General features: G+C 44.9%; 1 protein-coding gene across 23 annotated transcripts in view; it reads right to left on the bottom strand.

The window, feature by feature from the left end:
• Window positions 1-16,430, bottom strand: part of FGFR2 (fibroblast growth factor receptor 2) — a 120,576-nt gene that overhangs the window by 17,230 nt on the left and 86,916 nt on the right. For all 23 annotated transcript variants that reach the window (XM_033180791.1, XM_033180825.1, XM_033180815.1 and 20 more), the window contains 4 exons: window positions 8,532-8,683; window positions 5,222-5,343; window positions 2,901-3,011; window positions 920-1,110 (listed from right to left, as the gene is read on the bottom strand). In XM_033180791.1, coding sequence (XP_033036682.1) covers window positions 920-1,110; window positions 2,901-3,011; window positions 5,222-5,343; window positions 8,532-8,683 — 576 coding nt within the window. The remainder of the gene's footprint in view (window positions 1-919; window positions 1,111-2,900; window positions 3,012-5,221; window positions 5,344-8,531; window positions 8,684-16,430) is intronic.

Here is a 16,430-nt window from a genome sequence, read left to right as displayed (position 1 = left end):
AATCTCTGCACTCTGACTGATTCGCAGGCCTTGGTCGTGTGACTGGCATGGCCCCGTGGAGACCTGAGTTTGTGACCCTTCAGGCAACCCAGACCCCCAGTGACAGAGGGTCCACGCCCACCAGAGGATCTTACCTCTTTGGGGACCCAAGGAATTCCTGGCGCTGCAATGATGTGCACCGCAGGTAGGAGCAGTGCCCACCTCTGCCCGGGAGGCAGCCCTGCCCCTCCGCTTCTCTATGTGTGGGGTTGACAAGGGAGTTTTGGGTCATCCAAAATGCCTCTGAGGACATCTGGGCACCTGTCTAACTACTTTCGGAATAACTGAAATGCTTCAAGTTCCACAGTAAGTGGCGTGCCCAGAATGCAGGCAGTCCACCTCAGGGGACCTGGCCAACTTCTAACCACACAGGGTCACCCGCCAAACAAGACTAAAGAAACGCAGAGCTCCAGGATGCAAGGTTACTAAAATACCCCTTTGTCTGACATTTACTCTTAGAATATTTAATGCCATATCACACCCAAAACACTAAACACCTAAAGTCTATATTCAAAAACTCAGTAACCACAAAATAAATGAAGCTTAAAAAAAAGGAAAATCATCCGAATTAAAGGGGGCCTTTAAAACTACCCATTTCCCACCTGGAGAGCCCAATTCCCAGGGAAATCAGACATGGTCCTGTCTCAAAGAAGAGATATCTTTTCTGCTCATCTCTGCAGCGACGCTATAGGTTTATGAGGCTGCTTTGGTTTTAAAGAGTTCATTAAACTCAAATATGAATAACACAATAAATATTTTCCAGGTTGTACAAGACATGCGAGGGCTTGATCTAGCAAATGAGCACATCTAAATTGCCTGTTTTCTTTAAAGACATTTTTAATTGGATTCCACCCAACCAAGTAGAATGTGAAGGACTCACTTTTTGGGAAGCCAAGTACTCCATGCCTCTGGCCAGCTGGTAGGTGCACGACACCAAGTCCTTGAAGGTCATCTGCTCCTCAGGAACACGGTTAATGTCATAGGAGTACTCCATCCCGGGTGGCCTCCGGGCTCGGAGGTATTCTCGGAGGTTGCCTTTAGAGGCATACTCAACTATGACATAGAGAGGCCCTGTCGAGGAAGAAGAGAAGCTCCCTAAAGAGAGAAGCCAAGGTCTGCCCTTGGGCAATTCAGCAAAACATTTTTAGTTATTACAACCCAATGCTTTTTTCTTTTTTTTTAAGTTTAACATACAGAGGCCGGGCGTGGTGGCTCATATCTGTAATCCCAGCACTTAGGGAGGCCGAGGCAGGTGGATCACCTGAGGCCAGGTGGATCGAGACCAGCCTGGCCAGCATGGCGAAACCCCGTCTCTACTAAAAATACAAAAATTAGCTGGGCGCGGTGGCACACACCTATAGTCTCAGCTACTATAGGCCAAGGCAGGAGAATCGCTTGTACCCAGGAGGTGGAGGCTGTAGTGAGCCGAGATCACGCCACAGCACTCCAGCCTGGGTGACAGAGCGAGACTTTGTCGTCCACCCCCCAAAAATAAAAAAAGAAAAAAGAAAAAGTTTTAACATACAGAAAAGCACACATAAAAATAGAATGCCTGCATTATAATCTCTGCAAAATGATAAATCAGCCCTTCGTCATGATAGCCTCAAAAGGCTGTAGGAAATAAAACAGAGACACAGTTGATGCGATCTTCCCCGTCACTCTCATGCTGTCACCTGCATCCTCTTGGAAAGCATGGACCCCTCCATTCTATCCTTTTGGTTCGTTTTAACTAGTCAATAAGTAATATATTATTTTTAATCACATAAATGAATAATAAAGCTCTTAGAGCTTTGCAACATTTTTCCCCACACATTATCCTTTTGGAACCTGTTGGGCTTATAAAAATAAATCTAGATCATTCCTTTTCACAGCTGCATATACTGTATCACATAAACACACCACGCTTTATTTATCCATTCCCTTATATGCATGGGCATTTGCTTCCAGGTTTCAGCCATAACAAACAGTAGGCAATGAACATCTCCGTACATGTTCCTTTACACACGTGTGCAATAATTTCTCCATGGTATAGACTCGGGGTTGGCAGACTACAGCCTGCAAGCCAAATCCTGCCTACCGCCTGTTTGGGTAATTAAATTTTATTGGCATGCAGCCAGGCCCATTCATTTCTGTACTTCTAGCGCTGCTTTCTCACTACCATGGCAGACATGAGAAGTTGCGACAAAGACCATAAGGCCTACAAAAGTCTAAAATATCTACAACCTCCCTTTACAGAAAAAGTTTGCCAATTCCTGGAGAGACCTACAAGAGAAATTGCTAAGTCAAAGATACGCGTTTTCGAGTTTACTAATTACTTAGCAAATTGATTCCAAAGTGCCAGTAAACATTCAATGGAAGAAGCCAGGGTCTCCCTCTCCCCCAGGGAGAATAACGTCTTCCTTCATACTGCTTTCTCCTCTTTTAAGCTATTCTTGGGAGCTCAGCCATCTGTGACCCACAGCAAGATGTGGATTCCTCAATCCCTGTTTTAAGGGAAGAATTTCTCAACCAAAACATGGGATCTTATTCTGAGAAATCTCTCTTAGCACTTACAAAGCAAAAACATAAGGAGGCTGCCTTTTCCAAAGCCCCCTCCAGGTTATGACCTAGAAACAGCAGGGCCCTCCAGGCTCTCAAATCCAAAGTCACCCTGCACCCTCCTTTCCGCCGGCCCCCAGGTACGGACACAGACCCTTCTTTGTGTTCATGGCTAGGAACATCTTCCAATGGGGATTTTAAAAAGAACTTTAACCATGCACACGGGGTGCTCTGGGAGCAGGATCTAGAAGCCCAACCATTTCTAAAATGATTCTATCAAACTGCAGAGTATTTGGACGAATGCAGTTTTTCCTCCTACTCACCATCCTGTGTGCAGGCTCCAAGAAGATTTATGATATTTTTGTGTTTCCCAATCATCTTCATCATCTCCATCTCTGACACCAGATCAGAAAGGTCTTTCTCTGTGGCATCATCTATGAACAGTAGGTATATTCACAAATCAGTTCATTTCCTCTAACTCATGGGCAGCTACTGTTAGTTGCCAAGGACTCAGTTGAAATGCACGCAATTGAATTTCAGAATCAGAAAAGATTTTCCAAATCATCTCCCTCATTTTACGGAGGAAGAGACAAAGGCCTACACAGGGAACTGCCTTGCTGTGTGTCAGAGAGTTCACTGGGGGGCCCATGGTGCCAAGAGTCAGGACGAGAGCAGGGGCTTCTGATACTAATGCCAATTCTTTCCTAGACCATGAAATAATCTCATCCTCTGCCATATCTCAGGTGTCTCAGAAAACCACACCAAACTTCATGGTGCCTGAAACCAGCGAGGAGACCAAGGATAGGGCGATTTTAAATCACTACAGACTTGTTCCCGACCAAGCATTCCTAACCCAGCCCCTCCAGGACCTTAGAGCATTCCGAGATGGGTTCAGAGAGCTCCCCATAAACAGGGCCATAAACGTGTGTACATGTGCATTCTGAGCAGGTAAGGGCTGTAACTTCTAGTGGCTTCTCAGAAGGCACTGCAATTCCCATCCTAAGAAAGTTATATAAACTTCCACTCTGTAATTTCAAGCAAGAATGGCATAGGCTCCACATAGGCGGGCTTGCAGTTACCTTCTCCTAAGTGACAAGACTTTCCCATGGGCCCTCCACCTCAAGCTAATTCAGTATGGAAAAATCTGGGTTTCCTTTAAAAAAAAATGAAATACGGGCATGGATAAGAACCATGTTGCAAACAGTTTTTTAGCTTCACAAAAGGAACATCAATACAAGTGACTGTGCATGCAAAATTTACACTGATGTATGTGAAGGACGGAGCCACAGGCCATGAGGAGGGAGGGAGACACAGCTGTGGGCTGTAAGAAAGGACATGCCACAGTGGCTTGGGGACTAACATCCTTCTGTGTCCTTAAAGGGAAGGCTGCCAGCCTGGGCATCACAAGAGAAAGAGAAGTCCCAGACCTCCCTTTTTGCAATATCCCATGTAACTCTAAGCCCCATTAGCAAAACCAGAAGTTCCGCCAAAAGAGATGAGAAGCCTGGGTCCTCCCCACACCTGCCCCTGGGACGCAGCCAGGGGCTGCCTCCATCAGTGGTGCTACCACACCTGGGGCAAGAAAACACAGTGTTCCTCTCCAGCATCAGGCTCCAAGGTGGGGAACATCCCAAAGCACTCTAGTTTTCCTTGGGAGTCATTCAGATAAACAGCCTTTTAAAAAACACAAAACACAAAACGCACATCTTTTTGACAAAGTCCAGCCTGCTACTTCCCCTTGGGAGGGATGTGATGACTATCCCATGAGAACCCACAAAAGACAGATAAAGTCTAACTCCAGAGCGCCTGTGACATGCCCGGCACCATATGCCAAGGACGGGCCTCTCTGCCTGGAAACGTGGGAAGTACTCGGCGTGGGATCTTCTTTCCGAGATCCCTACAAGAGGATTTATAATGTGACCGTTCCCTATAACTCTTCTCATAAAAGAATACTGCAGGATGACTAAGTTAATGGTTAAAAGTTCTTTAAGTTCTTTGGACATGGGCATGAAGCAGGGTTGGAAGGTTACTGTAGAAGTGTTCACAGCCCCACAAACACAACACGACATTTACATCTCAGGGTAATTGTTTATGTGTCCCAGGAGGCTCTGCACCAGCCCTGATCCTGTTCGCTCCTTCTCAGCTGTTAAGTGACTCTCCCAGACCAGTGTCATTTCTGCTTTGTTCCTCGCGCAAAAGAGAAGGCTTTCTGCTCCCTTACGTCTCTTCGTTCCCTCCAAAAACACAAATTTCCTTGTACTTGTAAAGTTAAGGTTTAAGTCCCAAATCCAACACACCAACTCCTACCTAATAAATCCAATTATATGTGAGTTGAGAATTTCTAAGCACATAAAAATACAGAGAGAATGAAGAATCGTGGTCACGAAGAAGGAGTCAAAGAAGAACTCTAGGTAGGAGGCTACTACCACTTTCTAACAAAACTGGCTTTTCTTTATAAGTACACACAGCTCAAGATAAATAGTCTGTCCGAGATGCTGATTTATACTGAAAACTTCTCAACCCCTAGGTCAACTATGTGCTCTCTGACCCCGTGCCATGATAGAGTTCACATGCCACAAAAGGAACTTTCTTGATAAAGACTCTCCACCCAGCCCCTCCCCGAGCCTCCCGCCTCCCTGCTCACCTTTCAACATCTTCACGGCCACGGTGACCGCCTCCTTGGGCTTGTCTTTGTCAATTCCCACTGCTTCCGCCATGACCACTTGCCCAAAGCAACCTTCTCCCAGGGGCTTGCCCAGTGTCAGCCTAAATGTGTAAATAGGGGATTAGCACACAGCATCTGGTGATGGGGTGTAGCGAGGGAAATTCCAGAACTAAATATAAAAATCTTTCAGCGGCTTGCTAAAGCATGGAGTGCTTATCATATGGAACTAATGAGACTTAGGGTACACACGCGCCCGAGTATTTTCCTAGTGACGTTTTAGCGAATGGCAATTACTGGTGGAACAGCTATTAAATTTCACATTGGTATTCTTGGTTTATTTTCTTTAGCGAAGGTATCCTTGCTAGTGCGGTGGTCAGCTTTCGTAAGTGCCAGAGAGGAGCTTTTGATCTTGAGCCAATTAAATATTTGTAATTCAGAATGGCTCAAAGAAAAAACGTTAAGACTGTTCTTATTTTTTTTTTTGTCCCTGTAAAATGGTGGCTTTAAAATTATTATTATTCAAATACCAATGGATTTTATGGCCACATTCCTTGCCAAGTTACAGGATATGCCTCTTAAAAGCATTTCAAGGAATCTCTAATTTTTTACTAAAAAGAAAATTCTAAAAAATTGAGGACTTTTTTTTGACATGAGTTTAAAAGTCCTTATGACTACATAAAATTAACAATGAAGAAAATCCACACATTAAAATGAAGAACACCACAAATTAAATTTCTAAGACTACAAGGTCTATGCATGTCAGACGAATAGCCATATATTGTCCTTGTGCATTCCAGAAACGAACAGAATGCAAAAGTCTTTGGAATACTTCTGAATATGGCTTATTCTAACTTCAGCATAACACAGCAAAGCATGGAGCTGCCATTAGTAAACAGTATTTACAGTAAATACACAATGGTTTGCAAAAGTTCAGCATAAAAACTGAGGGTAGCGTACGCTATGCTGAGGTCATTTTGTTTCTATCCAGAACTAAAATTAAATTTGACAACTTGGCAGAAAATAAATATTTGCATTGGAAAAATGGCTAATTTATGTCCCACTGCCTTGCTACCACAAGCATAACAATCCGTTCTTTGTATAACTTCTGCCTCCAATCTAATAAACTGCTTCTAAATAGCCTTCATTCATTGGAAATCTGTTCCACCTACGTTTGCACTAAACACTGTTTTGAAATGTTTAGCACTCAGATTTTCCACACTCAGGGTACCCCGGGTGGGAGGTAACAGTTGGGCACATACAGACTTCCACTGTTGACTGCGGTGTCACAGGTGGCAAAAACTATGGACTAAACCCGAAAGCTGCGATTTCTTAAAATATGATCACAACTCCCCAGTTCGGTCATATATATAGGAATGTGCACATGAACCTACCTACGTATATAATCACACACAAACTAGGGCTGGCGGAGTTCACAAGAAACATCCATTTCTCCACATCCTACAGGTGAAGAAACTATTCTTTGTGTTTTTCTCCGGTGCCCCACCAGTAAATGTCCAATTAACATGCCTTGAGTGAATGAATAAGTGAATGAGTGAGTGGTCTTTTCACTACAGTATACAAATCAACTGGAAATTACTTCCATTAACACTCTAACCAAATAATATCTATACAATTATTCAGTCCTAGCTAATGGTACACATCTCTAAACTGGCGGTTGGGAAACAAAACTGATGTGACGTCACGTGAATCAAAATCAGAAGTGCCAGCCACATAAGCTACTTCTCCCTTCCAAATAGAGCTCATCAGATCAGTCTCTGGAAAAGCTTATCTTCGCATTTCCAAATGTGTATATGCATATATGAGAAGTGTCTATGAAACTTCCCTACCATAATCTCAGGAGCTACCGAGAATGTCAAGGCAAACAGGGTAGCCGCTCATAAGCAAGTCAAGAGCTTATTCCAGTGTATGTGATGCAGAAGCAGTCAGCATTTCCACCTTCCCATACTCTCAAGCTGTTACTACAAAAAGTACCCCAGAAGTGAGTGGACAGTCCTACAAAGACCACTGCACTTCCTTTCAGAAGGAGGATCTCGGGGTCGGTCCCCTTCTAGAGGACGAAGGCTAGTAGTTCAAGTTCTGCCCACTGACTCCATGCCCTCCACAATGATCCTGCTGAAGTTTGCAGTTCAGAGCTCCCAGGTTACCACCACGTGAAGGGAAATGAAAGGAAAACTCATACAAGCTAAAAACTCTGCTCAGTCCTGGGAGGTCTGAACCACCACCCTCATTTTATGAGAATGAATTTCAGAGAATCAGGTGCCTCACCCGAGGTTGCCCAGCCACTGTCTGGCAAAGCCAGGATTCAAATGCACCCCAACGGAGCCCCAGTACCTGGAGTTCAAACGAGACCAAGAGATACACAGCCCCAACAATACCCAGGTGGTCACATTTTTTTTTTTTTTTTGAGACGGAGTCTCGCTCTCTCGCCCAGGCTGGAGTGCAGTGGCCGGATCTCAGCTCACTGCAAGCCCCGCCTCCTGGGTTTACGCCATTCTCCTGCCTCAGCCTCCCGAGTAGCTGGGACTACAGATGCCTGCCGCCACGCCCGGCTAGTTTTTTGTAGTTTTTTAGTAGAGACGAGGTTTCACAGTGTTAGCCAGGATGGTCTCGATCTCCTGACCTCGTGATCCGCCCGTCTCGGCCTCCCAAAATGCTGGGATTACAGGCTTGAGCCACCGCGCCCAGCCTAGGTGGTCACATTTTTGACTAAACATCTGATTGGCACACCTCTGTCTCATCCAACAAGGAAAATATTATGGACCACAGAAATTAGATGTCAGGTACCGTATTTGAAGCTTTTCAGCCCAATATGATATTAATAACCAATGAGAACAGCAACATTGGGTAGAGGTCCTTAAGGCCATTTATATTCTGCATCTAATTTCTCCACAGAAGCGAACACAGAACAGTCTTGTTCTAGTAACCAAAAACTGGAATGTCAGATTTGTTTTATAAATTGGATAATTCTACTTTTATTCCATTTGACGGAGTCTGAATTGCCCAGACACCTAAAAATGATAACCAGATGCCATCTTCTTTGGGGACCAGCCAGGGGCAAGCAGCTCTGCTTTCAAGGAGCTTTTTTTTTTTTTTTTAATCCATTCTTTTCTTTTCCAGGAGTTGGTTATTTAGAAATACAATCTTACTCCTGCTGACATCATCACAGCAAGACCTTTGTGGCTAAAGGTCATAAAAAGAAAATGTTAATCCAATCTCCCCATTTATAGCTGAGTCTCCATCCTGGGATGTGGCCAAGAGAAGTACTCACTTATCTCTTGGAAATTCCCATTTTGGGTCCTCTGGAAGTTCATACTCAGAGACCCCTGCCAGCATGGGGGTGTCTGCCGTCGAAGAGAGGCGTGTTGTTATCCTCACCAGCGGGGTGTTGGAGTTCATGGAGGAGCTGGACTCAGCCGAAACCTGGATACAAAATGCAAAGACACAGATGTAATCCTGGCTCCACCTGAGAAGGCTGAAAGTCAGCCAGAGCCCAGCCAGAGTATCGAATCTTAGAAAGGAATGGGTTGGGGGCTGGCAGAAGTAAGAAACCAAATTAGAAAACTACTGGAATCCAACTCCTCTGCCCTCCAGTCCATGCAGTACTAGATTTCATCCAAATTTTATGTTCCTATGTTCAGGTTTTTCTATGAAATTTTTCTATAGCATCTGATCACAATGTAAGTTTTCTTTCTGTCCTAATTCCTCCAGAGAGTCACTTGAAGACATGCAGACAGTCCGCCCCGGCTTCATTAGTACCTTTATGCTTGTACCTGCACCTGTTCTGGAGCCCCGGATAATGGATATCCTCTCAGACCACCCAGATCATGGATCAGTGCTGTGCATATGAAATTCTACGAAAACTTTTCAGAAATCAGCTCTTCTATATTTCCTCTGTCTTTGGAAATGTAAAGTGGAATATCTCAAGAAAAGAGTTCTAGGACTTGAATGTGGAAGACATTCAGCAGCTCCGAGTCCCTTTAACTCAAAATAACCCAAGACCCCAGTATTGGGTGCCATTCTTTGTTTCTCCCCAGTCCTTCGGGAAATTATCGATGGTCAGGCCGTTCAGTGAAAATGGGCTGCCTCTTGTCTTCAGTTTCAGAAACCAGTGCACTAAGCACGTGGGATGAAGCATCACGGGAAAGAAAATATGCCTTTTCCCATAACCACACAGAGGACTCCTCTCCCACCTGGCAGTGCGCAGGGCTCCACCAAGTTACTTTCTTGTTTACCCTGATCCATTTCAGTCTGTGTCTGATAAAAAGATTATTTCTTAAATATATCATTGTCCTTTGGCTGGTTTCTATGGAAAAAAAAAGACTCACGCAGAGCACACTGGAAGGCCACTTCTGAGGATGACTACGCAATCTTAGTCTGACCACAGGCTGCTTGAACAGTGTCTTATTCTAAACCATGAACAAGACTTTGGCCCAAGAGAACAAGAATGTGAAGTTAACCCATGATCCATCTCTAAGCAGCCAGTGAGCCCACCCTGGGCTCTGTCTCCGGCACGCCTGCCCGGGTGGATAGTATTCCTGGATGTGATTGAACTCCTTCAATCACACTGGCAAAGACCAAGTCCAGATGAATAAATTTAGGTGGGATGAACTTTCACAGGGTGGGTCCTGGGCTCTTCTCACAGGGAACCAGAGGACCTGTCCTGTTCAAAAAGCTTTGAATCGCGCCTTTGTAAACCCTCAAAGTAGGCCGGAAACTCAAGAAGATGCCCAAGAATGGATTAGGGGAAAAAAATCATTTTAGTATTAGGAAGTTGTTTTCAATATTAAAATTAAAAAGTGGGCCATTTTTCACACAGAATTCCTATTGTCTTTTAAAATATACATGAGCACTTTCTGAGCCTTCCGTTCAATCTTTTGGCAGGGGGCAGTTATTCCTAAACTTCATTATGCAGATAGTATGAGCAACATTTATTCACTGTATGGTAAAAATGTTTTAAAAGAGGGAAGTAAAGAATCATTAATTGTGGAGCTGAGACTCTCACACCCAAGTGTCTGGGTTGCACAAGCAAATGGCAGAAGCAAGCGGGAAAAGACGAGAAGGTAAATGAGGGTGCTCCTATGGACTCCGTCCTGCCCCCCACTGAGGTCAGACTAGGCACGAACCCCACCCTGGGGGAAACAGACAACTTTAAAGTCCCCGCCATGTGGTATCCAACCTCACTGTAGCGAGCTGACCTCGTCTGCAGGACACATCAGAAGCCAGGAACTTTCAGAGAACATCAAGACTTCCAGTTTGCACTGGTCCACAGGAACATCTCAAGCTCCATCTACAGAGCTCAGAAAGGTTCAGGAGCGGGTGTAACGGCCAATGATGCTTCCCCAAATCTCTCTGTCCTCTTAATTCATTCTGCATCAGGGCCATGAGATGTGGATGCTTAAGTACGCAGGTGTTTTCAAGAATAAGAAGGTCTTCTGAAAGTTCTTCCCCATGAACAGGCAAAAATCACCACTCATTGCAGGGGGAACTTATGCTTGAGGATATTATGGGCAAGAAGCTCTAGCCAAACTAGTAAGAACCGGCCAGCCAGGCACAGTGGCTCACACCCGTAATCTCAGCACTTTGGGAGGCTGAAGCAGGCAGATCACTTGAGGTCCGGAGTTTGAGACCAGTCTGGCCAACATGCTGAAACCCTGTCTCTACTAAAAATTTAAAAATGAGTCGGGTGTGGTGGCGGGCACCTGTAATCCCATCTACTCGGGAGGCTGAGGCAGGAGAATCGCTTGAACCCAGGAGGCAGAGGTTGCAGTGAGCCGAGATTGTGCCCCAGCACTCCAGCATGGGCAACAGAGCAAGACTTCGTCTCAGAGGAAAAAAAAAAAAAAAGCAGCCTAGCAATGTGACAATTTCCACAAATGGCCAGGGTCTGGCGGGTTGTGCAGCCAGAACACTCTCTGCATGGCCTGCAGCGTAGCCCCTCATCACCGGATATGTTTCCAGGATTCCACTACAGGGTACATAGTGGAAGCTGCAATCAATAGAGGAGTGAGAACCGATTAAGCAATTGCTGAGGACCGCAGTCCTGGATGACGTTAACACCCAGCAGGCAGAGGCATGGCTAGGCTTCTGTGACTCCTCCCTGAAAATCATCGCTCTCATCAGTGAGGCTTACAGAATAGGATGTGGGAAAGGCAGCTGTCCCACCGCGAGGTGTGAGAACAAGGGTACTTAAAAGTTTCTGGAAGGATATATAAGAGACTTAGCAGTGATCACCTTTGGGGAGAGAGATTAGGAGTTGAGAGAGGGAGTAGAAGATACATTTTATTTCAGAACTTTCTAGACCATTTGGATTTTATTACCATGTATATGTAATTCTTTTATGTTCTAGAAGAAGTACTTTATTTAACAAAAATATTTTTTAGAATAATAAGGATCTGAGCTGAGGCATGAACAAGGGAAAAGAAAACGAAGGACATATGCTTGAAATATGCTGACTTCTAAAATGAGTGAAGTTACAAGATTGCTGCTTTTGGCCCCTCCTTCTGCTACCAGGCTAGGTTTTGTGGCATCTCTGCATCCTTCCATGTAGGCAGCAGCCAATCCCGTTGCTGCCTTTTCTGTGCTTATCATTCACAACATGAGACCCCGCATCAGGCAGGCTGTATCCTGACCAACTGCAACAGCATGGGACCGTGCAGTCAGATTGCCAGGGTCCCAGTCCCATTTCAGCGCTCACTCACTGTGTGAGCTTTGATAAATCACTTCACCTTTCTAGGCCTGGGTTTCCTCATCTGTTAAAAACGAGAAAGGGGCTGGGCGGCTGGGCACAGTGTCTCACACCTGTCATCCCGGCACTTTGGGAAGCCAAGGCAGGCAGATCTTCTGAGGTCAGGAGTTCGAGACCAGCCTGACCAACACGGTGAAACCCCGTCTCTACAAAAAATAGAAAAGTTAGCAGGGCATGGTCGTGTGTGCCTGTAATCCCAGCTACTGAGGAGGTTGAAGCAGGAGAACTGCTTGAACCTGGGAGGCATAGGTTGTGGTGAGCCAAGATGGTGTCACTGCACTGCTGCCTGGGCAACAGAGCAAGACCTCATCTGGAAAAAAAAAAAAAAAAAAAGGGGAGACAGGAGCAGGTCCAACAGCACAGCATTAATGTGACAATTAAATGAGGCAGGAGAAAAACGGATGAAGTGCTTAGTGCTAGGCCTGGCACTAAGAGCTCAGTTAATGTCTGCTACCAACACTACAATATTTTCTCTTAGTCCCTTTAGAATGATTTGCTGCCCAGATCTAAGAGAACAGACAATGGCACTTCTCTCTGGATAACTTGGAGTGTTTGGAGCCTAGGGTGGTTTTGAGTGTAAGATACCGTTAGTCCTCCGTATCTGTGGGTTCTGCATTCATGGCTTCAACCAATCACAGATCAAAAATATTTGAAAGAGAATAAAAAATAACAAAACAACAATTTTAAAATATAAATAAAAAACAATACAGTATAACAACATTTACATAGCATTTACAGCGTATTAGTTGTTACAGGTAGGACTAGAAATGACTAAGTATACGAGAGGATATACACAGTTTATATGCAAATACTATACCATTTTATATAAAGATCTTGGGCATCCCCAGATTTGGGTGTATTCGGGGTTGCTAGAACCAATCCCCAACACATACCAGGGACGACTGTAATGTCAAACTGTGTGCGACCAGGAAGATAACGCAGTGATATTAAGGGTTGACTGCAGAAGATACGCCTTAGTGGGCACGCTTGATTTGCTAAATGAGGCCCTCTGCTCACTGCTAGGATGGGCCGGGGTACTAGCAAGCAGGAGATGAAGAATCCAGGAGTCAGGGAATCATCTCAAGGCAGGAGAAAAACTGGACAGTAAGAGGGTCCCTAATGACAAACATGGCTTAGGGGTTACCTCAGAAGAGAAAAATTTAACATTCAGTCTGAAGTTCACCACTCTATGGCTCACCCATGACCCCAAAGGAATCTGCATCCACAAACCCCTGGCAAAAGTTCACATGTATCGACACCATCCCCCAAACAGATGGTCTCAACAAGATTTTCATGTGGCAGCTTTTCCAATGGAAAGCCTAAAAATAAATAAATAAAGAAGAAAACCTTTACCAACTTTATTGTCACCATTATTAGAATTTTAAAAACGGCCGGGCGCGGTGGCTCAAGCCTGTAATCCCAGCACTTTGGGAGGCCGAGTCGGGTGGATCACGAGGTCAGGAGATCGAGACCCTCCTGGCTAACACGGTGAAACCCCGTCTCTACTAAAAAATACAAAAAACTAGCCGGGCGAGGTGGTGGGCGCCTGTAGTCCCAGCTGCTCGGGAGGCTGAGGCAGGAGAATGGCGTGAACCCGGGAGGCGGAGCTTGCAGTGAGCCGAGATCCGGCCACAGCACTCCAGCCTGGGCGACAGAGCGAGACTCCGTCTCAAAAAAAAAAAAAAGAATTTTAAAAAATGAGGTTTCCAGGAAGGATGATTTATGGGGATTTTGTTCAGATGAGGTATGGAGATTCAGATTAAATGTACAAACCTGGAAAATAATTTTATAAAAACACGAAGGTGGTGGGGGAAAGGTAAGAAAATGGGCAAAGTCTAAGAAACTATAGAATTTGATTGCTCTGTCTACTATATCTTAATTTTACCTCCATGCATTTTTACTATGCTTTTAAAATCCCCTCTGGGGCTATAAAATACGGCTGGCTTTCTCTTCATTCCCTTCGACTCTAAGAACGAGTCTGCGTTGGGGGCTTGGCCTGATCCCGGGCAGGCCATTCCCTCTTGGGACTCCATGTTTTACTGGGTTTCTTTGCTCTGAATCAGGACCCTCAGATAACGCCCACTGCTCATCTTTGAAATCTTTCTGTTTCTTTAGTACTATTAAATTATCTTTCTTTTCTTTTGCACAAAATCATAATCTTCCTTATTCTTCAATTCCTACCTAGAAACTTCAATTCTGGAGATTCCTTCCTAACCAATTTTAATATATTCCCTTGTTAGTGATAAAGTGAGTTACTTATAAACAATCAACATGAACACTCTAGTAAACTGTTTTCCCACTCCCGAATCTTGGCAGGCATTTTTTTTTTTAAGCATGTATTTTCACAGACTCCAATTCCATTTCCTCACTTTCCGGAATCTCTCTAGCATATGCCATAAGTCAAGCTTTTAAGTAAATGCGCTTTTCGTACATTTCCATAGTACATATGGGAGATTAAGTGAGGAAGTGGGGTTTTTTTTTTTTTTCTTTCTTTTTAAAGGGCCACCAAGAAACAGTGTTATCTTTTTTTTTTTTTTTTTTTTTTTTGAGATAGAGTTTCACTCTCATTACCCAGGCTGGAGTGCAATGGCATGATCTTGGCTCACTGCAACCTCCCCCTCCCAGGTTCAAGCGATTCTCCTGCCTCAGTGTCCCAAGTAGCTGGGATTACAGGCATGTACCACCATGCCCGGCTAATTTTGTATTTTTAGTGGAGAAATGGTTTCGTCACACTGATCAGGCTGGTCTTGAACTCCTGACCTCAGGTGATCCACCTACATTAGCTTTCCAAAGTGCTGGGATCACAGGTGTGGGCCACTAGGCCCAGTCTAACAGTGTTATCTTTTTATAGTGAATTAAATTTACCATCTAGAGAGGACTTCTTAGAGCACAGAGCAAGCAGAAGCGAAGATGTTCCAGGGGAGAAGAGATGAATTAATACTTGTGTGTTTATTCCCCAGGACTGACAAACATACCTGGACCACAGCCTGCCAAACAGGCCCTTTGAGTCTTAGGCTATAAACCACCTTTCCCCACCAGCACACAAGGCCGGTATTAACATACTTCTGCTCTAATACAAGCCTTGCCCACCACTCCCCTATGGCCAAACAAAATGCTTTCACCCCCACAAGCGGGGTGCCCGAAATAAAGCTTCAAAGGCTTCTGAAGTTGCATTTTTAATTCCTCCATAACAAAATTTAGGTAATTAGGCAAGGCAGTTCATCAGACACTCACTTTTCTCCCGTAGCGAGTCTCTGCCTCCCACAGGCCCTTCCCTGGGACTCTGTGAGTAAACCTATCAGAACCATGACGCACCAGCCCCAGATGCGCTGGCTCTGCTCAAGAGATCGCATCAGCCAAGATCCAGGTCAGATCTTGGGCAAACTGTTGTGTCCTTTGGAGGCTGAGAGAGGAGAAAAGGGAACAGTGAAATAGGGGCAGGGAAGGCGAGGTGCCCACATGAAAGGGCAGATTCCAGTTAAGTCATCCGTGACCACTCTAATTACCCAAATGTTTTCTGGAGCCAGTGAGGTTTAGACCACCTGATTTACCAAAATACAAAGAAAATTCCCAGATCATGATGTTCAGCTGCCAGGCAGTAAACGAGCTTCCAGGAGTAGAACATCTATCCCTTTTGTCAGAATTTGGCATGTTTGAGGATCACTAACACTGGACCTGAGAACTGGCTACTGAGTCTCACACTCCTCCCCCAAGGCACCCGCTCCACTCCTCCCCCTTCATCTTGGTCCTATTCCTAACATCCCCAGGAACATGCCACTTGCCTTAAAAGTATTGTTACAAAAGGTGGCCTTCACTGCCCTTGATTTATTTTATTTTACTTTATTTTATTTTTTTATTGTGTGTGTGAGACGGAGTATCACTCTGTCTGTCGCCAAGGCTGGAGGGCAGTGGTGCGATCTCAGCTCACTGCAACCTCTACCTCCTGGGTTCTAGCTATTCTCCTGCCTCAGTTTCCCAATAGCTGAGTACAGGCATGCATCACCACGCCAAGCTAATTTTTGTATTTTTTAGTGGAGACAGGGTTTCACTATATGTTGGCCAGGCTGGTCTAGAACTCCTGACCGCAGGTGATCTGCCTGTCTTGGTCTCCCAAAGTGCTCAGATTACGGGCATGAGCCACGGCGCCTGGCCTGCTCTTGATTTTTCTCTGGTTTTCAGCCTACCTATATCAGCAGCTGAGAAGGTGAAACTGTCTGGAAGAAAAAAAAAAATTCCCTGCAGCCTCTTGTACCACACTGACCACAGTGAGAGAGGGTATAAGCTGCGTAGGAGATGAATTTATCTGGACAGAGCCAACCACAAGGCAGTTAAATCTCCATCCTACGCTATGGAAGCTTCAAGCCCCAGAGAAAGAAACTGATGTGCTCAATGTAAAACTGATTCAGCAAACCCAGCAACACT

The sequence above is a fragment of the Trachypithecus francoisi genome, unplaced genomic scaffold (genome assembly GCF_009764315.1).
Source record: "Trachypithecus francoisi isolate TF-2019V2 unplaced genomic scaffold, Tfra_2.0 Contig01579, whole genome shotgun sequence".
Taxonomy (NCBI): domain Eukaryota; kingdom Metazoa; phylum Chordata; class Mammalia; order Primates; family Cercopithecidae; genus Trachypithecus; species Trachypithecus francoisi.
This window is presented reverse-complemented; position numbering and strand designations above follow the sequence as displayed.